The sequence below is a fragment of the Triticum dicoccoides genome, chromosome 2B, assembly GCF_002162155.2.
Source record: "Triticum dicoccoides isolate Atlit2015 ecotype Zavitan chromosome 2B, WEW_v2.0, whole genome shotgun sequence".
Lineage (NCBI taxonomy): Eukaryota > Viridiplantae > Streptophyta > Magnoliopsida > Poales > Poaceae > Triticum > Triticum dicoccoides.
The window spans coordinates 726,711,733-726,738,764 of NC_041383.1; the positions used below are offsets into that span (position 1 = coordinate 726,711,733).

Genomic DNA, 27,032 nt, shown 5'->3' on the forward strand with positions numbered 1-27,032 from the left:
ACACACACACACAAAAAAAAAGATAAAGTTTTTGGGGTACTGCATCATAGTCTCTTCATCCCAAAATAAATGTCTCAATTTTAGTATAGCTTTGCATTGGTGTACTAAAATTAGTGTACAAAATTGTGACACTTACTTTAAGACGGATGGAGTAGTTCGGTAACTTTTCTGAGATAACGTAGTTCGGTAACTATGGGTGGACGTTTTGGTGCAATCCAAATCGGGCTTTAAGTGGAATAGATGCACCCCAGTCTACTGTGCACTCCAACACAGCTCAAACTCATGTGTTCGTTTGTACTCCGATCGTTCTCGTCATCGTTGTCGTTTTGAGTTGTGTTATTGTCGACTATTGTTTAGGTTCTTACATAGGATGGTCTTCTGGTTGCAGACCGTTGACACTTGTGGTGGTGTGGTTTGGCTCAATAGTTGAGTCGTGCCTATGTGAGCGTTTTATGTGTGGTACTTTCTTCGACGTTTTATCTTCTATCTTTATGAGATCATACACAACTCTTTTACATGTTCAAAAAAAGCATCATTGCCGAAAATTGCTTTCTTTTCTCCTAAATGGAGCTAGAGGGTGCTTATGGCTCACAGTAGAGGTCATTGACTGTACTATTAGATCATGAATTGGTATAGTACATGGTATGCCTTGAGTTAGAGGGCGTGTCCTGAGCTGCTCCTCATATACGTGGTATGCCCTATTTGTGTGATGCCCACGTCAGGGCTATGAGCGTGTATGACTGTCAGAGCATGGCAATCTTGCTTGCAATGGTGACTTATGCATTGAAAGTGGGGGCGACAATACATGGTGACTTAAGTTTGGGTTTGGTGGTGCTACTAAGCACAGGGTCTCGAGCTCTCGCGTGAGAACTCTAGGTCTGTCCTGCACTGGTTCTATGGTGCTCCACATCATAACCTTGTTGGAGGCATTGTCTGGAGTTTGCTCGGACTTCTTTGAGGTAAAAAACCCAAGATCGTGTTTGATCAGACGACGACGACTCTTGTGTGTCGTTCCCTTTTTGGAGGCATCATTGTTGAAGCATTTTTCCCATAGTCCGGGTGCTGTCATCGGTGGGGGTTGATGTTGATTGTCGCTACTGCATGCTTGTGCCGCTTCGGCGGGACTTTCGAAAGTTGTTTGTCTTTCTTTCTTTCTATTTGTATGTTGGTGTTGGCTGTGTGGATCCTAATTGTGCAGAGGTTGTCTGGATGATTGTATTATCTTGATATGACATTACGAGTCAATAAAATTCATCCTTTTATCAAAAAAAGTTAGAACATGAATTGGTAACCACATACGATCTTTGAAATGGATTTTTATGGAATCCCCATGAATAGGATCAAACCTTATTCTACGCTATTTTCGTAAGATTTTTCTTTGTTATTCTTAAAAATGCCCTCGAGAGGGCTTAGTTGATCATGATTTTCGTTTTCTCTTCTTATTTTTTTGGAGAAAGATATCATTCAATTCTTCTACTATTTATTCTTTTCCAATCGAGATGTACGGATCCATGTGTCTATATACATAGATGTGTTCATGGATTAGCCATGTTAACGTCCACGGCTTCACCGAGGACCAACCTTACTCGTGGTTGATAGGCCTCACACGTAGATGGTGTGTGTGCACGACAACAACTCGACGAAATGCCCACTACATTGAGAAAGAGGCGTGGCATCCATCCTTTGCCCATTTTCTCTTGTTCTTCCTCCCGCCGTCCAGATCGGACGACAACGGAACTGTCCGCCCTTTAGAGCATCTTCAACAGCTGCCCAACGCGCGGCACGCTAAAAATTAGTTTGCGGCGTGCCGTTCGTCTGTTTTGGCGCGGCAGGCAACGCTGGCTCCAGCGGCCGCTGTAAAATGCACAGCGCGCGTAACTCCAGCAGGAGCGCTAAAATACAGCACGCGTGCTATCGTTCAAACAACATATACGCTTAAAACACAAACAAAATAAATCAACAAAAATAGTTCAATTTCATTATTACAACTCAAACAAATAGTTTATCTTTCAATACAACAAATAGTTCAACAATATAATATCAAGCACACAAATCATTATGCTCTTTGTCGATCATTCCATGCCACCACTCCTCGATGAGATCCTTCTGAATATCATTATGTGTTTCGGAATGCCGAATGGCATGATAGGAGGCAACAAAACGGACCACCCTTTCAGCCCTCCACCGCACTCGCTCGGGATGTCCCAAGACCTTATAGTGAGAGTAGTCTAAATCTTGGCCACGCTCATTCTTGATGATCATGTTGTGCATGATCACACAAGCGTGCATGATGTACCAAAGCATCTTTTGATCCCAAAATCTAGCTGGTCCTCTCGCAATAGCAAATTGTGCTTGCAAAATCTTAAAAGCTCTCTCCACATCTTTTCTAGCCACCGCCGGAGCATTGTGGAAATCAAGATTTTTCTTACCTTCCGTTTTTTTCAACGGCTTCACAAATATTTGCCACTTTGGATAGATACCATCCGCAATATAGTAGCCATAGTTGTATGTACCACCATTTGCTACAAACTGCATCGGTGGTGGCTCACCATTTGCAATCTTATTCATCAGTGGTGACCAGTTGACAACGTTGATGTCATTCAAAGATCTAGGCATTCCAAAAAAAGCATGCCAAATCCAAGTCTCTTAATCAGCCACCGCTTCAAAGATTATAGTGAAACTCTTTTTTTGCCGTGGAATTGCCCATGCCATGCCTTAGGACAATTCTTCCAACTCCAATGCATGCAATCTATTAAGCCAAGCATACCTGGGAAGCCATGAGCTTTGTTCATCTCCAATAGCCTTGCGCTGTTTTCAGCATTAGGAGATCTCAAATACTCCTGGCCAAACACTTGCACAATTCCGACTGCGAAGCGCTTGACACACATGATGGCTTGACTCTCACCCATGTGAAGGAAATATGCCCTAGAGGCAATAATAAAGTTGTTATTTATATTTCCTTATATCATGATAAATGTTTATTATTCATGCTAGAATTGTATTAACCGGAAACTTAGTACATGAGTGAATACATAGACAAACAAAGTGTCACTAGTATGCCTCTACTTGACTAGCTCATTGAATCAAAGATGATTGTGTTTCCTAACCATAGACATGAGTTGTCATTTGATTAACGGGATCACATCATGAGAATGATGTGATTGACTTGACCCATTCCGTTAGCTTAGCACTTGATTGTTTAGTTTGTTGCTATTGCTTTCTTCATGACTTATACATGTTCCTATGACTATGAGATTATGCAACTTCCGAATATCGGAGGAACACTTTGTGTGCTACCAAACGTCACAACGTAACTGGGTGATTATAAAGGTGCTCTACAGGTGTCTCCGATGGTACTTGTTGAGTTGGCATAGATCGAGATTAGGATTTGTCACTCCGATTTTCGGAGAGGTATCTTTGGGCCCTCTCGGTAATGCACATCACTATAAGACTTGCAAGCAATGTGACTAATGTGTTAGTTGCGAGATGATGCATTAAGGAACAATTAAAGAGACTTGCCAGTAACGAGATTGAACTAGGTATTGAGATACCGACGATTGAATCTCGGGCAAGTAACATACCGGTGACACAGGGAACAACGTATGTTGTTATGCGGTTTGACCGATAAAGATCTTCGTAGAATATGTAGGAGCCAATATGAGCATCCAGGTTCCGCTATTGGTTATTGACCAGAGACGTGTCTCGGCCATGTCTACATAGTTCTCGAACCCGTAGGGTCCGCACGCTTAACATTCGGCGACGATCGGTATTATGAGTTTATGTGTTTCAATGTACCGAAGGTTGTTCGGAGTCCCGGATGAGATCACATATATGACGAGGAGTCTCCAAATGATCGAGACATAAAGATTGATATATTGGAAGGTTATATTCGGACACCGGAAGGGTTTCAGGGGTCACCGGATAAATACGGGAGTACCGGGAGGTTACCGGAACCCCTGGGGAGTTTATGGGCCTTAATGGGCTTTAGGGAGAGAGAGGGGGGCTGGCTAGGGCTGCCCCCCCCCCCAAGCCTAGTCCGAATTGGACTAGGGGGGAGGGGCGGCGCCCCCTCCTTCCTTCTCCTCCTCTCCTTCCCTTCCCCCTTCTCCTACTCCTACTAGGAAAGGGGAGTCCTACTCCCGGTGGGAGTAGAACTCCCCCCTTGGCGCGCCCTCCTCCTTGGCCGGCCGCCTCCCCCCTTGCTCCTTTATATATGGGGGCAGGGGGGCACCCCAAGGCACACAAGTTGATCATTGATCTTTAGCCGTGTGCGGTGCCGCCTCCACCATAATCCAACTCGATCATATCGTAGCGGTGCTTAGGCGAAGCCCTGCGTCGGTAGCATCATCAACACCGTCATCACGCCGTCGTGCTGACGGAACTCTCCCTCGAAGCTCTACTGGATCGTGAGTTCGTGGGACGTCACCGAGCTGAACGTGTGCAGATCGCGGAGGTGTCGTATGTTCGATACTAGGATCGGTCGATCGTGAAGACGTATGACTACATCAACCGCGTTGTTATAATGCTTTCACTTACGGTCTACGAGGGTACGTGGACGACACTCTCCCCTCTCGTTGCTATGCATCACCATGATCTTGCGTGTGCGTAGATTTTTTTTTGAAATTACTCCCCAACAGTGGCATCTGAGCCAAGTTTATGCGTAGATGTTATATGCACGAGTAGAACACAAGTGAGTTTTGGGCGATACTAGTCATACTGCTTATCAGCAAGTCATACTTTGATTCGGCGGTATTGTTGGATGAAGCGGCCCGGACCGACATTACGTGTACGTTTATGCGAGACTGGTTCTATCGACGTGCTTTGCACATAGGTGGCTGGCGGGTGTCAGTTTCTCCAACTTTAATTGAATCGAGTGTGACTACGCCCGGTCCTTGTGAAGGTTAAAACAGCACATACTTGATAAAATATCGTTGTGGTTTTAATGCGTAGGTAAGAACGGTTCTTGCTTAGCCCACAGCAGCCACGTAAAACTTGCAACAACAAAGTAGAGGACGTCTAACTTGTTTTTGCAGGGCATGTTGTGATGTGATATGGTCAAGACATGATGCTATATTTTATTGTATGAGATGATCATGTTTTGTAACAGAGTTATCGGCAACTGGCAGGAGCCATATGGTTGTCGCTTTATTGTATGAAATGCAATCACCATGTAATTGCTTTACTTTATCACTAAGCGGTAGCGATAGTCGTAGAAGCAATAGTTGGCGAGACGACAACGATGCTACGATGGAGATCAAGGTGTCCCGCCGGTGACGATGGTGATCAAGACGGTGCTTTGGAGATGGAGATCAAAGGCACAAGATGGTGATGGCCATATCATATCACTTATATTGATTGCATGTGATGTTTATCTTTTATGCATCTTATTTTGCTTAGATCGGCGGTAGCATTATAAGATGATCTCTCATTAAATTTCAAGGTATAAGTGTTCTCCCTAAGTATGCACCGTTGCGAAAGTTCGTCGTGCCGAGACACCACGTGATGATCGGGTATGATAAGCCCTACGTTCACATACAATGGGTGCAAGCCAGTTTTGCACACGCAGAATACTCGGGTTAAACTTGACGAGCCTAGCATATGCAGATATGGCCTCGGAACACTGAGACCGAAAGGTCAAGCGTGAATCATATAGTAGATATGATCAAAATAGTGATGTTCACCGTTGAAAACTACTCCATCTCACGTGATGATTGGACATGGTTTAGTTGATATGGATCACATGATCACTTAGATGATTAGAGGGATGTTTATCTAAGTGGGAGTTCTTAAGTAATTTGATTAATTGAACTTTAATTTATCATAAACTTAGTACCTGATAGTATTTTGCATGTCTATGTTGTTGTATATAGATGGCCCGTGTTGTTGTTCCGTTGAATCTTGATGCGTTCCTTGAGAAAGCTAAGTTGAAAGATGATGGTAGCAATTACACGGACTGGGTTCGTAACTCGAGGATTATCCTCATTGCTGCACAGAAGAATTACGTCCTGGAAGCACCGCTAGGTGCAAGACCCGCTGCAGGAGCAATGCCGGACGTTGTGAACGTCTGGCAGAGCAAAGCTGATGACTACTCGATAGTTCAGTGTGCCATGCTTTTCGGCTTAGAACCGGGACTTCAACGATGTTTTGAATGTCATGGAGCATATGAGATGTTCCAGGAGTTGAAGTTAATATTTCAAGCAAATGCCCGAATTGAAAGATATGAGGTCTCCAATAAGTACTACAACTGCAAGATGGAGGAGAATAGTTCTGTCAGTGAACATATACTCAAAATGTCTGGGTATAATAATCACTTGATTCAACTAGGAGTTAATCTTTTGGATGATAGTGTCATTGACAGAATTCTTCAATCACTGCCACCAAGCTACAAGAGCTTCATGATGAACTATAATATGCAAGGGATGAAAAAGACAATTCCCAAGCTCTTCGCGATGCTAAAGGATGCGGAGGTAGAAATCAAGAAGGAGCATCAAGTGTTGATGGTCAACAAGACCACCAGTTTCAAGAAAAAGGGTAAAGGGAAGAAGGGGAACTTCAAGAAGAACCGCAAGCAAGTTGCTGCTCAAGTGAAGAAGCCCAAGTCTGGACCTAAGCCTGAGACTGAGTGCTTCTACTGCAAAGGGACTGGCCACTTGAAGCGGAACTGCCCCAAGTATTTGGCGGATAAGAAGGATGGCAAGGTGAACAAAGGTATATGTGATATACATGTTATTGATGTGTACCTTGCTAATGCTCGCAGTAGTGCCTGGGTATTTGATACTGGTTCTATTGCTAATATTTGCAACTTGAAACAAGGACTACGGATTAACAGAAGATTAGCTAAGAACGAGGTGACGATGCGCGTGGGAAATGGTTCCAAAGTCGATGTGATCGCGGTCGGCATGCTACCTCTACATCTACCTTCGGGATTAGTTTTAGACCTGAATAATTGTTATTTGGTGCCAGCATTGAGCATTGTTTGATGCGAGACGGTTATTCATTTAAATCTGAGAATAATGGTTGTTCTATTTATATGAGTAATATCTTTTATGGTCATGCACCCTTGAAGAGTGGTCTATTTTTATTGAATCTCGATAGTAGTGATATACATATTCATAATATTGAAGCCAAAAGATGCAGAGTTGATAATGATAATGCAACTTATTTGTGGCACTGCTATTTGGGTCATATTGGTGTAAAGCGCATGAAGAAACTCCATTTTGATGAACTTTTGGAATCACTTGGCACTTGCAAACCGTGCCTCATGGGCAAGATGACTAAAACTCCGTTCTCCGGAACAATGGGGCGAGCAACAGATTTGTTGGAAATCACACATACTGATGTATGTGGTCCGATGAATGTTGAGGCTCGCGGCGGGTATCATTATTTTCTCACCTTCACAGATGATTTGAGCAGATATGGGTATATCTACTTAATGAAACATAAGTCTGAAACATTTGAAAAGTTCAAAGAATTTCATAGTGAAGTTGAAAATCATCGTAACAAGAAAATAAAGTTTCTACGATCTGATCGTGGAGAAGAATATTTGAGTTACGAGTTTGGTTTACATTTGAAGCAATGCGGAATAGTTTCGCAACTCACGCCACCCGGAACACCACAGCGTAATGGTGTGTCCGAACGTCGTAATCGTACTTTACTAGATATGGTGCGATCTATGATGTCTCTTACTGATTTACCGCTATCGTTTTGGGGTTATGCTTTAGAGACGGCCGCATTCACGTTAAATAGGGAACCATCAAAATCCGTTGAGACGATGCCTTATGAACTGTGGTTTGGCAAGAAACCAAAGTTGTTGTTTCTTAAAGTTTGGGGCTGCGATGCTTATGTGAAAAAGCTTCAGCCTGATAAGCTCGAACTCAAATCGGAGAAATGTGTCTTCATAGGATACCCAAAGGAAACTGTTGGGTACACCTTCTATCACAGATCCGAAGGCAAGACATTTGTTGCCAAGAATGGATCCTTTCTAGAGAAAGAGTTTCTCTCGAAAGAAGTGAGTGGGAGGAAAGTAGAACTTGATGAGGTAACTGTACCTGCTCCTTTATTGGAAAATAGTTCATCACAGAAATCGGTTCCTATGACGACTACACCAATAAGTGAGGAAGCTAATGGTATTGATCATGAAACTTTAGATCAAGTTACTACAGAACCTCGTAGGTCAACCAGAGTAAGATCCGCACCAGAATGGTACGGTAATCCTATTCTGGAGGTCATGTTACTTGACCATGGCGAACCTACGAACTAGGAGGAAGCGATGATGAGCCCAGATTCCGCAAAATGGCTTGAGGCCATGAAATCTGAGATGGGATCCATGTATGAGAACAAAGTGTGGACTTTGGTTGACTTGCCTGATGGTCGGCAAGCCATCGAGAATAAATAGATCTTCAAGAAGAATACTGACGCTAACGGTAATGTTACTGTCTACAAAGCTCGACTTGTTGCGAAAGGTTTTCGACAAGTTCACGGAGTTGACTACGATGAGACCTTCTCACCCGTAGCGATGCTTAAGTCCGTCCGAATCACGTTAGCAATTGCCGCATTTTATGATTATGAAATTTGGCAAATGGATGTAAAGACTGCATTCCTGAATGGATTTCTGGAAGAAGAGTTGCATATGATGCAACCTGAAGGTTTTATCGATCCAAAGGATACTAACAAAGTGTGTAAGCTCCAGCGATTCATCTATGGACTGGTGTAAGCATCTCGAAGTTGGAATAAACGTTTTGATAGTGTGATCAAAGCATATGGTTTTATACAGACTTTTGGAGAAGACTGTATTTATAAGAAAGTGAGTGGGAGCTCTATAGCATTTCTAATATTATATGTGGATGACATATTGTTGATTGGAAATGATATAAAATTTCTAGATAGCATAAAAGGATACTTGAATAAGAATTTTTCAATGAAGGACCTCGGTGAAGCTGCTTATATATTGGGCATCAAGATCTATAGAGATAGATCAAAACACTTAATTGGACTTCCACAAAGCACGTACCTTGATAAAGTTTTGAAGAAGTTCAAAATGGATCAAGCAAAGAAAGGGTTCTTGCCTGTGTTACAAGGTGTGAATTTGAGTCAAACTCAATGCCCGACCACTGCAGAAGATAGAGAGAAAATGAAAAGTGTTCCCTATGCTTCAGCCATAGGCTCTATCATGTATGCAATGTTGTGTACCAGACCTAATGTGTGCCTTGCTATTAGTTTAGCAGGGAGGTACCAAAGTAATCCAGGAGTGGATCAGTGGACAGCGGTCAAGAACATCCTGAAATACCTGAAAAGGACTAAGGATATGTTTCTCGTTTATGGAGGTGACAAAGAGCTTGTCGTAAATGGTTACGTCGATGCAAGCTTTGACACTGATCCAGATGACTCTAAGTCACAAACCGGATACGTGTTTATATTGAACGATGGAGCTGTCAGTTGGTGCAGATCTACATGTGAAGCGGAGTACATAGCTGCTTCGGAAGCAGCAAATGAAGGAGTCTGGATGAAGGAGTTCATATCCGATCTAGGTGCCATACCTAGTGCATCGGGTCCAATGGAAATCTTTTGTGACAATACTGGTGCAGTTGCCTTGGCAAAGGAATCCATATTTCACAAGAGAACCAAGCACATCAAGAGACGCTTCAATTCCATCCATGATCAAGTCAAGGAGGGAGACATAGAGATTTGCAAGATACATACGGATCTGAATGTTGCAGACCCGTTGACTAAGCCTCTCTCACGAGCAAAACATGATTAGCACCAAGACTCCATGGGTGTTAGAATCATTACTATGTAATCTAGATTATTGACTCTAGTGCAAGTGGGAGACTGAAGGAAATATGCCCTAGAGGCAATAATAAAGTTGTTATTTATATTTCCTTATATCATGATAAATGTTTATTATTCATGCTAGAATTGTATTAACCGGAAACTTAGTACATGTGTGAATACATAGACAAACAAAGTGTCACTAGTATGCCTCTACTTGACTAGCTCGTTGAATCAAAGATGGTTGTGTTTCCTAACCATAGACATGAGTTGTCATTTGATTAACGGGATCACATCATTAGAAGAATGATGTGATTGACTTGACCCATTTTGTTAGCTTAGCACTTGATCGTTTTAGTATATTGCTATTGCTTTCTTCATGACTTATACATGTTCCTATGACTATGAGATTATGCAACTCCCGAATATCGGAGGAACACTTTGTGTGCTACCTGGGTGATTATAAAGGTGCTCTACAGGTGTCTCCGATGGTACTTGTTGAGTTGGCATAGATCGAGATTAGGATTTGTCACTCCGATTGTCGGAGAGGTATCTCTGGGCCCTCTCGGTAATGCACATCACTATAAGCCTTGCAAGCAATGTGACTAATGAGTTAGTTGCGGGATGATGCATTATGGAACGAGTAAAGAGACTTGCCGGTAACGATATAGAACTAGGTATTGAGATACCGACGATCGAATCTCGGGCAAGTAACATACCGATGACAAAGGGAACAACGTATATTGTTATGCAGTTTGACCGATAAAGATCTTCGTAGAATATATAGGAGCCAATATGAGCATCCAGGTTCCGCTGTTGGTTATTGACCAGAGACGTGTCTCGGTCATGTGTACATAGTTCTCGAACCCGTAGGGTCCGCACGCTTAACGTTTGGTGACGATTGGTTTTATGAGTTTATGTGTTTTGATGTACCGAAGGTTGTTCGGAGTCCCGGATGAGATCACGGACATGACGAGGAGTCTCGAAATGGTCGAGACATAAAGATTGATATATTGGAAGGTTATATCCGGACACCGAAAGGGTTCCGGGGGTCACCGATAAATACCGGAGTACCGGAAGGTTACCGGAACCCCCTGGGGAACTTATGGGCCTTAATGGGCTTTAGGGAGAGAGAGAGGGGCTAGCTAGGGCTGCCCCCCAAGCCTAATCCGAATTGGACTAGGGGGAAGGGGCGACGCCTCCTCCTTCCTTCTCCTCCTCTCGTTCCCTTCCCCCTTGGCGCGCCCTCCTCCTTGGCGGGCCGCCTCCCCCATTGCTCCTTTATATACGGGGGCAGGGGGCACCCCAAGACACACAAGTTGATCATTGATCTTTAGCCGTGTGCGGTGCCCCCCCTCCACCATAATCCACCTCGGTCATATCGTAGCGGTGCTTAGGCGAAGCCCTGCGTCGGTAGCTTCATCAACACCGCCATCACGCCGTTGTGCTGACGAAACTCTCCCTCGAAGCTCTACTGGATCGTGAGTTCGTGGGACATCATCGAGCTGAACGTTTGCAGATCGCGGAGGTGCCGTACGCTCGGTACTAGGATCGGTCGATCGTGAAGACGTACAACTACATCAATCGTGTTGTCATAACGCTTCCGCTTATGGTCTATGAGGGTACGTGGACGACACTCTCCCCTCTCGTTGCTATGCATCACCATGATCTTGCGTGTGCGTAGGAATTTTTTTGAAATTAGTATGTTCCCCAACACCATGGCCAAGTGATCATCAACTAGATCAATGGGGATACTGTATACCAACATACGCAAAGCACTGTCGCCTTCTGAAAGGTGCTATGCCCGAGCTCTCCGATGGCATTCCTCCTTTGCTGAAAAAATCGGTCATGACTCGCTAGTTTCTCGGCAATGCGCCTGAACAACTCGGTGCTCATCCTAAACCGGCGCCGAAAGTACGACTCGGGGTACACGGGATTATCCGCAAAATAGTGCCTGATCAATCTGTTGTTGGCATCGGTCCTATCCCTCTAAATTTTCTACCGACCCATAACCGAACCACTGTGCTTCGGTTTTTTATTGATGTGCATAACGAGGATCACTGCAAGATCTTCCTCCTCTTCCATAAATTCTACTTTGGAAGAATCATATGACAAACTCATCTACAATGTTTAATTAAACTAAACTATAAAAACTACAAACAACATGCACCAAATTCATGTAAAACATGTGAAGTTGAAGCAATACATACCTTGCGGGCGTTTTGTCGAACACCTTGCGGGCGCCGAGAGGCAGTGGGCGGCCGATCGTTGTTCGTCGGACGACTGCCGTGCGCGAGGGGTGGCGGTGATGGCTAGAGAGAGAGGGAGGAAGCAGCGGCGGCGCGGGGATAGGCCGGGGAGGCGCCGAAACGGTCGTCGGAAGAAATGGGGTGACGCGGGCGGCGGCGGCGCCGCGGCTGGATGGGGTAGGTGGAGTTGCGAGCGGGCGCTGGAGTGTCCAACACGCGGGAGCGGGCGCGGCAAATAAACGGCGCGCGATGGCGTTTTCGCCCGCGCGCTGAACTAGTTATGCCGCGCGCGCGGTTTTTACGCCTCCGCCGGAGCATCCGGAGCGATAGCGCGCGCAAAAAGACTAATTACCGCGTCGGTTGGAGATGCTCTTAGGTAAGAATATAATTTATAGATTGTTCGCCTTTTTTTTTCCTTATCGACCAAGTGGCTGCAGCACTGCGCACCACTCTCGCAAAGCCACCGCGAGCCCGCGACGCAGAACTCTGCCGCTTCCGGCGGTAGCCTTCAACTCCCGCGCCGCCCAACCACACGTGCCCGACTGGCCTCCAGTAGATCTGGCGGCCGCCGCGTAGAACAGAATGCGCGCCGTTCCTGGCCATGTGAAGGTTGCCGCGGTTGAGGCCAACTCCGGCCTCCCCGTGGGAAGATTCGCCTCCCTGTGCCACCTCCCCGTTCGGCGGATTCATCCGGTTCAACCCCGGCCAGCAGCCCCCTTCCTGTTCGGCCGCGGGTGCTCCGCGCTCTCCGCCGGGCACGGATGCATGCTCCAGTACGCGCTGCTCCGCCTCGCCTGATACAGCGGCGTCACAGTGAGCTCCGATATCTCAAGGCTCCATCTCCTTTCTGTTTGTAGCGGAGCGTAGGATGATTTTGTGCTATTTTTAAAAAGTTTGCAAAGCGAGCTCAACTTGTCCGTATATACTGGAATACTGGATTGCAAACTGAAAATTCCAAAGGATTATAATACATGTATAAGTTTATCCTCTCATTGTGCATACCCTAGCATTAGTTCTGCATATTTGAAGTAGGAGAAGCAATAAACGTTAAGGCTGCAGCCGATGCCTTTCTCTTTTCTATGGGAATTCCACACGTTCAGTTTATTTGGGGATGTTTAATTCAGTATATCTGAATGAATGAGTTGACCGATTGTCAGGTCCGCTGTTGAATTACCAAGTCCACAGAACAATTTCTACCGGGTGCTCTGAAGTCCCAAATTGGTTTGCTACATGATCAAACAAATTATGTATTTTACAGTTCAGTGATCCTTTTATAACTTCAAAATTCACTTCCAGTAGTGTGATAACAAGCAGTTAGTCATTGTTGCATGTGGCTGGTCTGGTAGGTTCTGACAAAGGGCAGCAGCACACTATGAGAATGCAGTTATTTATTCTGATGCCCATTGTGCTCAGTAAATCGGTAAGAAAGTGTGAAAATACAAGAGCAATTCCATATTTTCATTATAATACAACTAAATCAAGATGAAGAAACCAACACTTTTTTTCTTCTAAAACTATCATGCTTTCCAATCTACAATTTTGTAAATGGCACATATATGGAAATAGTGGGCGCTGATAATAAATAGTCTTGGCAAGACAAATAGTACTATCTGGTGAATGTTAATACTATTCTCAGCTTTGAATAAGCTGTTGAAAAGTTGTTGTCCAGTAGACCTGAGTTTTGTTCCAGATCAGTATTGCAAGTCCGATTCAAAATTATTGCACAATAATAGGATATGATTAAACTTTTTCCATTGCCACAGGAGTTTGATTAGATAAATCAATTCTCGCAGGCATTGGAAAGTCACCATAGATGAGAGTGCATCTCCTGAAAGCCGAATGTAATGACAATACACAGAGTATGCTCTATGCAAAGAATTGCCACCAGGAGGCTGCTGGGACAATGGCATAATTTCAGAGGAGCTTCCTTCTGGGTGGGAGAATGCCCTTCGAGTTAGTGTTCTGGACTCCACGTCCGCCCATTCAATATTTCATCCGATGTCAATAACATATGTTGGATTTTCATTGTTCTGTTCTGTTTGTTTGCTTTTGCTGATAGCCCTTCTGATTCTTCAGGGAAATGTTCTGAATCGTAGGCGAATGTTCTTGCTAGATTTACCAGGATTTCTTGGATAGCGCTGATCTTGCAACATCAAATATGCCTTCTGCATTGTGTTATTTTCCTTCTTTGTTTTCGAATTATCTGCCTTCTGCAACATATGAACATGCTGTTTCTGACGTTAATTGCTCATCAGGTCCTAGTTGGGTTGCCGTGTCCAACTGTCACTAAGAAAGAAAGTAAATTTAAAGGATATCTTTTTCCTGAAAAGGGAATACCCCGCCTCTTGAAGACTTGAGGGAGGTACAAATTTAACAGATAAATATTCAAGCAAATAACAAATCATATCTACTGTATCTGGTGTGCCCCCAAAAAATAGCAAAATAAATTTCTTTCTATTTTTACTTTTTACAAGTGCAGGCAGCTTTTGATTTTGCTGCAGGCTAGTTAAAAGTTACTCCTTTTTTTTTTCTTTGAATAGATACAAGTTACTCTGGTACGGCCTACACATAGCCAGGATGTTAGCTCCTTTGCTAGTTTATTATCCTCCCGTGGTTCAAGCCAAGCTGCTAACGTAACTGAGAATTCCTCCAACACTGCAGCCTTGGAAAGCAGAAACTTCGCAAGCATCTTTTCGAGAGGCAGTCCTCTGTAGTTGGCAATATTGATTCTTCTCAGACTGCGATCCAAGCACCTGACGTCCATATGCCACAGACTGGGGGGTATCCCGGTACTATCCTTGACGCCATTGTTGATGGCATTGTCCTTGGGCTCCATATCTCGTTCGCCATCTGGCTCAGTCTCTGGTTCACCATCTGCCTCGTTATCTGGCTCGATCTCTGATTCGCCACCTGACTCGGTCTCTGTTTCAGCATCTGGATCAGCATCTTGATCGGTATATGTTTCGTCATCCATATCGGCATCTGTTTTGCCATCTGGAACGGCATCTATTTCGCCATCTGGATAGGTACCATATTCGCCATCTGAATTGGTGTCCGACAGATCAGTCTCTGATTCAGCATCAGACAAATCGTATGCCATCCGATCATATGGACCCAGAAGGAACAGCGACAGCACTTGCAGGTTCTTGGCGTTGAGAAGCAAGGCGGCGACAGACCGGACAGCATGATCAGTGGGTAATCTGCCCTGGAGGCTCAGCTCTGTGAGGTTGTCTAGTCCACGCAAGACGCTTGTGAGCAGGCTGCTGTAGTAGGCCATTGATGGGTGCAAGGAAAGTTCAAGATATCTCAGGCGTCTGCACCTGCTGATGAGCGTCGTCACTGGAGCGACTTCCGACGGTCCTTTGCTGGAGAGGTCTTCGCAGATTCCAATCCTCAGCGCCGCGACTGCCAAGAAGTTTGGGACCGTGATAAAGGACGGCCCGCGAGGAGGGAGGCCGCCTCTGTAGTGCAGCGAGTTCAGGCAGGTGGTGTGCAGCTCGACGCCCGTGGCATTGTGGCAGCAGATCATGGCGAAGCTGCGCAGGTAGGGGCTGGCCACCGTGATCTCCTTGATGCTCTGGCACTCCTCCAGCGTCAGGCTGGCAAGGCGCGGGCAGCTCGAGAGCAGCCGCTGCAGCATCCCGCCTCCGTCGACGATCCTCCCGAGGCAGAGCGTGTCCAGCGACGCCATGTCCACGCTCCCCGGCAGGTCCAGCGTCCAGCTCGTCAGGCGCAGGCGGCGGAGCGTGCGGCAGCGGAAGATCAGCCGCTGAGTCTTGGCGTACATCTTACTGTCGCTTCGCTCATATTCGCGTAATGGGCAGAGCGGCTGCGTGGGGGGTCCCCAGTTACTACCCTTGTATCTGAGCTTGACGTCGAGGTCCTCCACGCCGGAGGTGACGGCGGAGGCGATCCACTGGTCGAGCTGGTCGCGCGGGGGGGTTCAGGACGCTGCTGAGGCGGAGGGCGCGGATCGGCGTCTCCGCTCCCTTGCTGAGGATCGCGCACGCCACCTTTTGGTCGAAGCAGACCTTGAGTCTCCCGTAGTTCCGGTCGCCCGTCTTGGTGTCGACGAGGTCGACAACGGGGACGGCCTCGTGGACGTCGCGCCATCGCCGGGAGAGCGCGCCCGTGCGCACGGCCTCGTCGGACCGGAGGTGGTAGAGGACGCGCTGCAGCACATTGTCGGGGAGAGCGCTCAGCCTGTCTTGCCCCTCGCTGTGCGACGGCGCCATCGTCGTCGTCGTCGAGATCAATCAAGATCAGATCAGAAGCGGCCCGTGCGCTTTTATGTCACGCTTCCGAGTTCCGCCGCCGCCTCCGATCCCTCCTCGACCTCTTAACCGAATTGTAATCTACTCCGTCGCTGGAGACCATAGTCGGTTCATATAGTGGGTCAAAAGACTAGGGCCCACGCACATAAACCCTGGAGAAACCGTCGTTATATATAGTTGGACTGCATGCCAACCCAGATCGACGGCTAGATTGCCGGATCGGATCCAAACAACCCTGCGGCAAAATCGATATGGCTTCGTCAACGCCGCCGGCGCCGGGGAGCAGGGATCGCCTGAGCGACCTCCCGGACTTCCTGCTGGGCCACGTCCTCTCCTTCCTCCCAAACAAGGAGGCCGGCCGCGCCGCCGGGCTGTCCCGGCGGTGGCGCGACATCTTCTGCAACGTCCACACCATCTCGTTCGCTGAGAGTCAGGGCGAGAGGGCCGACGACTGGAGCTCCGACTACTACGAGGCCGAGGAGAAGAAGAGCGGCAGCGCGGCGCTCCTCGACGACGTCTGCTCCGCGCTCCTCTGCCGCCGCCGGACCGCCGGGCAGCACGTGCCGCTGCGCAGCCTCCGCTTCGCCTTCGACAGCTGCCACCACTGGGACTTCGTCCACGTCGACCAGTGGCTCTCCTACGTGCTGCGGCATAGCAACCAGGAGCTCCACCTCGACCTGCGCTTCCAGATCGGCCAGATCTGTAGCCGCAAAGATGACGAGGGCCACGACGAGGGCCGCGAGGAAGGGGTGGTGGACAGCGGCACCGACAACTCTGACCACGAGGATGAGTGTGACAAGATGAGTAGGCTGTGGACGTATGTGCTCCCAAGAAGGCTCTTCACCTGCACGGTCATACGGACGCTACGTGTGGCCTGTTGCCGGCTGAAACTGCCGACGGCCGTCAACCTGCCACTCCTCGAGACTTTGAGCATCACGGCTCCCCACTGCGACGGTGGGAGAAGCATCCAGCGGCTGATCTCCAGCTGCCCCCGCCTCATCGACCTCACGCTGGAAGGTATCTACCGCCTGAAGAGAGTATCGGTCCTCGACAAACGCCTCCGCAGATTCGCCCTTCGCTGCTGTCACAACGTGAAGTCTGTTGACATCGGCGCGTCGGAGCTGAGGTCGCTGGACTACTGTGGCACGGTGCCCGCCGAGTCGCTCTTGTCCTTGCACGGTTTGCGGGGAGTTCCTTCGTGCACGGTCGACTTCTGCATAGCGCTCTCCCAGGAGGCGGAGTTTACCAGGTTCAGAGGGTTTATGGAGAAAATATCTGATGCCAAGTACCTGCATTTGCACAACCGAAGTCTAGAGAGCAGGTTCTTCCTGGGGTTCCCCTCGTTCTCTAGCCTGACGCGGCTCGTGCTGCAAGGGCCCCTTGATAGTTGCGGCATTGTCGTCTCAGTGTGTAGAATCCTGGAGCAGACCCCAAACCTGGAGATTCTGTCGCTGTACATGGAAGAGCGCGTTAAGGACACCGAAGATCAATATGGCACCATGGGCGAGGAATATGAGGATGACGTTGTGGAAAAGGAGAAGGATGCAGAGAGCGATGATTTGTTCGTAGCTCCCTACGAGTTCATGGTTCCTGATGAGGCAAGCTTCTCGATGCCGTGTCTGCGGCACCGAATGAAGGAGATCAACATGGTGCACTACGTGGGTGACGAGACACAAAGGATGATGGCCAGGCTGTTGTTCCGCAACGCGCTTGTGCTTGAGAGGATGTGTGTCGTCCTCGTGAAGGGGACGTTCGAGTTGCAGTCTAAGCTCAAGAATGAGATTGATAGCTGGGTGATGGCCGATGTAGAAAAGACTTTCTTGTGATCTTCCGTCATGCAATCTCAAAATAATTTTACCGTGACATGATTAGTTTCGTGCCATGTTAGGTTTTGCTGAAAATTGCAGCTTCTAAACTCATAGAAGCAATATGCAAAAGGAGATGTAAAGAACAGAAGCAATACATAGGTCATTGTTGAGATTATAAATGAGTTGGCCTTCTGCTCGAAACTGTAAGCTGTTTTACAGTTTGGTCAGTCAAATATTTGTAAGTTTGACAATCACTATGGAACATTTTGCCAACATTTATTAATTATGTGAAATTGGTATTACAGGGTCTATTATGAAATATTTGTGCCATAGTAAAAATCTAGATGACTCCCAACACGTTGCTGCAGGCACATCCGCATACAAAATGTTGTAAATATTTATCTCACAATGGAAAATTGAATCATTGAAGCTTACAATAAAATTAATTTCAGTTAAGTTCTCATGACTTAAATTTCAAGTACCTTTTAAGTTAGAGAGATGGGCTCAACTGATATTGTATTAATTAAAATGGTAAAATGATGGGTGCAATTGCAATACATGAAGAAGTTGATCAATATTGGCAACAGCTTCCTCGGTCATATTCATCACAAAGTTTACATATGTTCACCTCCTCCAACGACCTCCTCCACATTCTCAAAAAAAAACACCTCCTCCAACGTACCGAAAAAGAGTTCTTGCACTGCTTTGTAAATGGAGCCACAACATGATACAGCCACAACGAATGGAGTTTCTACAGGAAAAACAAATAGGTTCGAAAAGGAAAAATAGATAGTACTAGCTGGGGGCATCAACATAACAAGCCCGCAAAAGGAACACAACAAAGTCTCAAGGAGGATACGTGATCATAAGTAATCTGGATGCCACCTCCTCCAAGGTAGACCTTGTCTCCGGCAAAAAAACCCGGTCCATCTCAGCCGGGGAAGCATGGCCCGGCACATCGTAAGCCCTGTCTCGTCTCTCCTTGGCCACACGCTTCGCCTCCAACACCGTCGCGGCCCGCACCAGGCGAAGTTGCATCGAAAAAGGGATCCAATCCACGGGATTCATCCCTCCGCCCCCTCTCGCTTCTCTGAGAGAATGCAAGTAGGCTTCAAAGATTCTCCTGCGATGGATCCTCCCTCGACGACCCACCTCGGACCGACGAGCTCATCGGTGGAGAGGCACGAGGTGCGGCGGCAGCCAGCTATGTGTGGCGCGAGAGCATGGGCCGTGGAGGGAGAGCATTCGCATGGGAGCGCTCTGCATCATGTGTGATGCAAATTCTAGCAGGGGTGGGAAGCTTCGAAATATGCGTGCTTCTTATACTGTTATTGATGTCAAATTTGCTTTAGGAAATATTTCTGCCATGTAGAGTAAATACTAAGATATGTTGCATCAGTTTAAATGATTATCAGGCATTGGATAATCAATTTTCAAGGAGATATGGTAACCTATTTTAGTTCAGAAATCATTTTTATTGGATGAACATATTGGAAAATGATGGGTTGCACATTATGTATTATTCTGTTGTATTCTATAATAGTAAACTGTTAAAACTAAGAGGGAACCGTTCAGAACTAGAACATCACTTCTGAAACATGCATGGTTGATTATGTTTAGGATATGTTTTCCCCATTTACATTCTACAATTTTGTGACTGGTACAAATATGGAAATAGCGAGTGTCTATTTGTAATGCTATTTTCAGATTTGAGTAACTTGTTGAAAATTGGTCTACAGTAGAGACTTCATTTTTGTCTGACATAAATAATGTCAATCTGAACTCGAAATTATTACATAGAAATAGAATATGACTGAAATTAAGATTTTTTTTCCAGTTAAATAACCAACCCCCACATGCATTGGCAGGTCACCATATTGATCAGGGTGTATCTCTTGGAGCTGAACGGAATGCAGAGTTTGCATAGTATGCGCTATGCAAAGATGTGACGCCATAGCATAGTGTCAGGGGAATTGCCTTCTGGGTGGTACAATGCTCTTCCAGTTAAGAGTTCCCACTTCCCCGCACCTCTTGCCTTTTCAATCATCAGGTTTCAGATTGACATATACTATGAGGTATTGTTAAGGAAATCGGTAAATGGTAGCTGCTCGGTAGGCTTGGGAGTAGTGATTAATTGATGAATCGGCCTATTAACTGGATTAATCGGTCGACCATTAATCGATAGATTAAATAGGAATAGCCAATATATATCTAGTTTTTTATGTATTGTACCATACTCTCATGCTCTCAGCTATGTAGTATAACAAAATATCCTACTGTTTGATCGAACCCTAGCTATTGAGGAGAGAGAGAGGAGGATGGGAGGGGTTACGGGGCAAAATTTTGGGCTTTGTCTGCCAACAAGATAATGGGTCAGCAATGATATTAATCAGCCTAACAACCAATTTATCGGCCTAATAGGCCAATTAATTGGTCTAACAGGCCAATTAATCGGCCTAATAAGTTAACACGATGAATAGGTGCTATTCGATTCGGCCACCCTACGAGTAGCGATTAACTGGCATGTTAGCTGATTAATTGAGGTAGTATATGCTTGTTTTCATTGTTTTGTTCCTTTTATACTTGCATAGGTAGATAGCCCCTTCCGATGCTTCTGGGAACTGATGTCAACAGTATGTGATTTTTCTTGCTAAAGTAACCAGGATTTCTTGGAGGTGGTGCTGATCTCCAAAAATCAAATACGGAGTAAGACATTCCTAGAGTTTTTCAAGCAGCTTAAATAGTGCATTATCTGCATAATAACAGTTTGTTTGTTCCAACTCAGCTTAATAATATATGGATTGTTGTGTCAATGCCAGTGCAAGTCATGTAGAATTGTTCGGCAATGTAAGGACATGCTTGTCTGACATTAATTGCATATCAGGTCCTAGCTGAGTTAATTTTGCTCGAATATAGTATCAGGGAAAAAGGAATACATTTAACAGAGAAATATTCAACTAAGCAAATGATATCTATTATTTCCTGGTGTTTCTCAAAAAAAAAAATCTTTCTAATGTTTGATCTTAAAGTGCAAGCAACTGTCGCTGCAATCTACTTGCATATTGCTCTAGTACGGCGATTTTGTCGCCAGGATATTAACTCCTTCGTAATCTCATCCTTCTGTGGATGAACTTCAGGTGCTAAGGTAACAGAGAATTCCTCCAAAGCTGCAGCCCTGGAGAGCAGAAACCTTGCAAGCATCTTCTCGAGAGGCCGCCCTTGGAAGTTTCCAATGTTGATTCTTCTCACCTTGTAAGCCAAGCACCTGACGTGCGTCTTCCACAGAGTCTTGGGCATTCGGTACTGGACGCCATCGCTGACGGCCGGACCCTCTTCTGGCTCACTATCTGAATCCGATTTGTCGTCGTCTTGGTCCCTGTACATACGCATTCTCTTGTTCTTTGGAGGCTCTGGACCCAGAGGAAACAGCGACAGTACTTTCAGGTTCTTGGCGTCGACAAGCAAAGCAGAGACCGACCGGACGGCGTCTTCGGTGGGCAAGCAGCCCTGGAGGCTCAGGTGCGTGAGGCTATGCAGGCCGCGTATGACACTGGCGAACAGGCTGCTGTTGTATGCCATCGATGGGCGCAAGGAAAGGTGGAGATACGCCAGCTTGGTGCACTGGCCGATGAGCCTTGTGACCGGAGCAACGTCGTCTCGATCAGTCCCGTTGAGTTTTCCGCAGATTTCAACCTTCACCGCCATGATTCCTTCGTAATCCGCGGCCGTGATGAACTTTGCATCACGAGCAGGGAGGCCGCCTTTGTAGTGCAGCGACTGCAGGCAGGTGGTGCGAAGATCGACGCTGGTGGCGTTGTGGCAGCAGATCATGGTGAAGCTCCGCAGGCGGGCAGGCGTCACGGCTATCTCCTTGATGGTCGGGCACTCCTCCAGCGTCAGTTTGGTGATGAGTGGGCAGGCGGAGATGAGCTGCTGCAGCTCCCCGTAGGGGTCCATGATCCTCGCGAGGCAGAGCGTGTCCAGCAACGCCATGTCCACGCTTCCGGGCAGATCGAGCGTCCAGTTGGCCAGCCGCAGCCGCCGGAGCGTGGGGCAGCCGAAGATGTGGGGGTGCGTCCTGGTGAACCTGCCCCTGCTGTGTTTGTCGAAGTCCGCCGAGTGCTTATCACCGCTGTACGGGCAACGGAGGAAGGGGCAGAGCGTGTTCATGGCGTCGTCCCAGTACCTGAGCTTGACGTCGAGGTCCTCGACGCCGGATTTCACGGCGGTGGCGATCCACTGGTCGAGCAGGTCGTACGGGGGGTGGAGCACGGTGACGCGGAAGGTGCGGATCGGCGTCTCCGCGGCCTTGCCCACGATCGTGCTCGTCACCTGGTGGTCGAAGCAGACCTTGAGGCCGCCGCTGCGGCCGTGCCGTTCGCCTGACTTGGTGTCGACGAGGTGGACGACAGGGACGCCCTCGTAGACGTGGTGCCATCGCCGGGAGAGCCCGCTGGTGCGCACGGCCTCGTCGGACATTAGGTGGGAGAGGACGCGCTCTAGCGCCTTGTCCGGGAGAGCGCTCAGCCGGTCTCCTCCGTTCCTGTGCGACGGCGCCATCTTCGGTCGTCGGCGTCGCGGGGACCAATCAGATCAGATCAGATGAATGGGTGCAGGCGGTATTTATTTATGCTAACAGAATTTGTAAATCTCTCCTGATTCTTTGCCAACAAACTTGGCCCGAAAGATCCGTGCGTGATTAGTCGGTCACGTCAGGAAACCCTAGAGAAAACCCTTGCCTCATATTAGTCGTTGCATATGGCAGCCTTTTTTCCCAGATCGGATCGGCATGGCTTCGCCGTCGGGGAGCAGAGATCGGCTGAGCGAGCTCCCGGACTTCCTGCTGGGCCACGTCCTCTCCTACCTCCCAACCAAGGCGGCCGGCCGCGCAGCGGGGCTGTCCCGGCGGTGGCGCGACATCTTCTCCAACGTCCAGACCATCTCCTTCGGGGAGCGCGAGGGCGCAAGGGCGAGCGACTGGACCACCTTCTACTACGAGGCCAACACTACAGGAAAATCCTGTTTTCCCGTGTGTTAGCTTATAAGCCGAGTGCTATTTTTCGGGCACCCGGCTTATGCTCCTCTAAGCCGAGTCTCGCTAGAAAAACACCCGGTAAATACGAAGAACTCGGCTTATGGTCATCTATAAGCCGAGTGTTGCAAAAAAGCTATCGGCTTATATGAACCACACGGTATCTGCGGGAAAAAACACCCGGCTTACAACACACACTCGGCAAAGACATCTGCCACGTGTCTGCAACGGAAGTAGTTGACGGCGCCGTCACGAAGCAGCCTATAAGCCGTGTGTCAGACGAAAGCACTCGGCTTACATTGTCTATAAGTTGTGTGCCCTGCGTAAGCACTCGGCTTACATGACATATAAGCCGTGTGCCCGATGAAAGCACTAGGCTTACATTTCTGCGGATTTTTGGCAACCCGTAACATTTATGCGAAATTGGTTTAAGATAGTTTTCATTGCATTTATATTTACTACTTAATTAGTATTATTATTCTCATCTATTTCCTGTTGACTAGGTTTCATTGGTCTTATTTGTGAAACTCTCAATTTAACGCCACTTTAATATTTTGATGACTCTTTCGACCCCCTAGCGTACCCATATTATAATGACATGCAAAAATCACTACTGAAAGTTCACTCTACGCTGAGTGCTTTGCTCTTCGTCCAGAGCCAAGACACGGGCATTTGGTAACGCAAAGTAAGCCATGGCGACGAGGTAATTTTTCCCCAGGGTGGCTGGGCCTGCCCCTCCCTTGCCTGCAAAAGGCCTACGCATGTCGCAAAGACATTACGTAGGATTTTACATGCCGCTTCTGGGCATGATTTCATGTGTCGCCTTGCAGATCTGCAATTTCCGGCACCGAAACACTAGCGGTGCAATAAATGTCACAAATATTCCAGGCGGGTCTGAAAAATGCAGGGGCCTGGTACGTGTCATTCGATGAACTCCTTTGAGCACGAGAAGTTTCGAGGTCAACGGAGCAACAGTGCCCGCACTTCCTTCACATACCCGACTCGTTCCCTCTTGGTACCCAGAGACTACATCAGAGATGGTGTAGTTTACAAGCAGCCTCAGGTGAGGCCTACTCGAAACGCGCCTGACATTTTACCACACCCTACGGGGGCCATATGATGACACCGTGCCAGCTCCCGAGGATTGCCGACATCATACGATTTTCTGAGGATTTAAGTGGTTGGATCAGGCATGGCACTGAGGTAATTGTATCCCCCCGGTGGTTGGGCCTGCCCCTCCCTTGTCTGCAAATGGCCTACCCATGTATGGGTGAAAGGATGATACCATGCAAAGTTTCAACCTTTTAAGACTTCATTTGTAGTGCTTTTCAATTTCAGGGTCATTTAGCTCAAAAAAATAGCAATCCACGTAGAGGGAAGTTTTCAGATACTTCTGCATCACCAAAATTTATGAAAAGTTACCATCCGTCCTATATCACATGTGCCCACGCCGTGTAAAAAAATCATGATTTTAGCGCGCTTCGAGGGTTCAATAATATTCACGCCGCACCGTTACTGCAGAACGTTTACTATACCGTGTCATCGCCGTCCGTAAGGGGGGGGACACTCCGGAGCTGCGTGCTACCTTTTCAGACATGCCACCACACCTAAAGGCATGTACGAGGGCCCCGCACAATTCTTCGATGGCATTGCTACCCTCCAAGGCCCCGTCCCGCCTAACCCTGGAGCGGTTGACCAGAAGATCTAAACCTTTGACTTTCGCCTGACGGGCTTTGACCAGTGGACCCCTCCACCCGGTTGTGGTAGGTCAGCCCATAGGAACACTACGGAATAAGGTGTCGGCGGCTGCGCCGTCCGTGAAGGGTGTCACACTCCGGAGACGTGTGCTGGGTGTGGGCACCCGCCACCACACTTCTAGACGTGCAAGAGGCCCCGACGCAAGATTTGGCGGCATGGCTAGCCCCCGGAGGCCGTCGGCCACAATCGTAGACACGCAAAGAGCAATGCGCGTAGAGGGAAGTGTTCAGATACTTCTGCATCACCAAAAATTATGAAAAATTACCATCCGTCCTATATCACATGTGCCACGCCGTGTAAAAGATCATGATTTTATCGCGCTCCGAGTGTTTAGTAATATTCACGCCGCACCATTACCACAGAATGTTTACTATATCGTGTCATCGCTGTCCGTGAGGGGGGCCACACCCCGGAGCCGCGTGCTGCCTATTCAGACATGCCACCACACCTTAAGGCATGTATGAAGCCTCCGCGCGGCGCTCCGGTGGCATTGCTACCCCCAAGGCTCCCGTTCCGCCTATCCCTAGAGCGGTTGACTAGGAGATCTAACCCTTTGACTTTCGTCGGACGTGCTTTGACCAATAGACCTCTCCATCTGATTGTGGTAGGTCAGCCCATAGGAACATTTCGAAACAAGGTCCGGGCCAAACCCACCGCAAGATTCCCTCCATGTCGACCCGACGCGGCCGTTTCCCCCTCCAGGCGCCATCCGTGAAGGGGGTCACACTCCGGAGACGCGTGCCGGGTGTGGGCACCCGCCACCACACTTCTAGACGTGTAAGAGGCCCCGACGCAAGATTTGGCGGCATGGCTAGCCCCTGAAGGCCGCCGGCCACAACCGTAGACACGCGAAGAGCAATCTGCGTAGAGGAAAGTGTTCAGATACTTCTGCTACACAAGGCCTACGCATGTCGCGAGGCCGCGACTTGCATATGGCCCAGCGTTGGTATGCCATGTCAAAGTGACATAATATATGTACGAAATAACAAAATAAAGGGTGATTTCATTTCTAAATCAATGAAATAAAAAGGAATACAAAAAATACAATAACACAAAATAAAAAAGTTAAAAAATGTAATAAAAGAAAATACGAAAAGATTGAGAAACCAATTGGAAAATACCTTTTTAACGAAATAGAACGAATATAATATAGTGTAAACCGTGTGTAGTGCTCGGCTTAGCTAATAAAAAAACAGAAGCATAAAACGCGGGACTTCCCTAGTATACCTGGCCAAACGGGCCGGCCCGGCCCGGCACGGCCCGGCCCGCCGTAAACGTGCCTGGCACGGCACGGCCCGTCTCGGCACGAATAATAACCGGGCCGTGCCGTGCCGGCCCACGGGCGGGAGCTAGCAGCCCAGGCACGACACGTAGTCTACATGGGCCGGCACGCGGCACGCCCAGGCACGCCGGCCCGTTGGAGGACGCTGGGCCGTCTGGCGCGATTTTTTTCTTTTTCTTCGCAATACCTCTGAAAACTGCAAAAAAAGGCCAAAAAAAATAGAAAATTGCAAAATCTGGTAGACTATTATGTGAGATAAATCTAGAGTTTTATTAGCACATATACATCATTAAAGCTCCCATCTAAAAGAATAAAAGAATACAAGACATACTCTATAATTACAAAAGGATAAAAAATACAAAGACTACACTATAACACTACTACTACTTAGATTCAAGCACTAATAAAATACGCATGCACTATGAAAATATTAAACATATTAGGATATTCGGTATTTATATAGGACATATATATTTATATTTTTCAAAAAAACATAAACGGGCCGTGCCGTGCTGGCCCGCGTGCCTAGCCTCCAGGCCCAGGCACGGCCCATGGCGTGCCGCATGCCGGGCCTGGCCCGTTTAGCCCGGGCCGTGCCGTGCCTGGGTCGTGCCGGGCCTGCGTGCTACCGGGCCGGCCCAGTTAGCACGGCCCGTTTGGCCAGCTATATTCCCTAGTAGGAAAAAGAATGCGTGGGACCTACCAAAACACAGGCGCGCTCATCTTCCCCCAAATCTCTTCCCCGCGGCGCCCCCCACCTCGCGCACCAAAAATCGCCCGCTACTCCGCTGCCTGCACCCACCGCCGGCCGCGCCGCCACCCGCCCCCGCGCTCCCCCCCTTCTCCACCAGATCCACACCC

At 47.6% G+C, this 27,032-nt stretch overlaps 1 protein-coding gene and 1 long non-coding RNA gene across 2 annotated transcripts; one reads left to right on the forward strand and one right to left on the reverse strand.

Annotated features, from left to right (window-relative positions):
• Positions 1 to 12,493: 12,493 nt before the first annotated feature.
• LOC119368495 lies at positions 12,494 to 14,235 on the forward strand. Its single transcript, XR_005176667.1, has 2 exons — positions 12,494 to 12,830; positions 13,811 to 14,235. It is a non-coding gene; the product is annotated as an uncharacterized LOC119368495 (long non-coding RNA).
• A 288-nt stretch (positions 14,236 to 14,523) lies between these two features.
• On the reverse strand, positions 14,524 to 16,252 carry LOC119361266 (F-box/LRR-repeat protein At2g42730-like). Its single transcript, XM_037626564.1, has 2 exons — positions 16,049 to 16,252; positions 14,524 to 15,942 (listed from the first exon to the last, which is right to left on the reverse strand). Exons 1-2 carry the CDS (start codon positions 16,250 to 16,252, stop codon positions 14,524 to 14,526), a joined length of 1,623 nt encoding a protein of 540 aa, XP_037482461.1.
• Between the last annotated feature and the right edge of the window lie 10,780 nt (positions 16,253 to 27,032).

Bases quoted from the DNA above. Each gene is read 5' to 3' on its own strand.
- LOC119361266 (XM_037626564.1), bottom strand. From the start codon at position 16,252: ATGGCGCCGTCGCACAGCGAGGGGCAAGACAGGCTGAGCGCTCTCCCC. The intron at 15,943-16,048 runs GTCTGCTTCGAC...CCGCGCGACCAG, and splicing joins GGAACTACGGGAGACTCAAG to CTCGACCAGTGGATCGCCTC.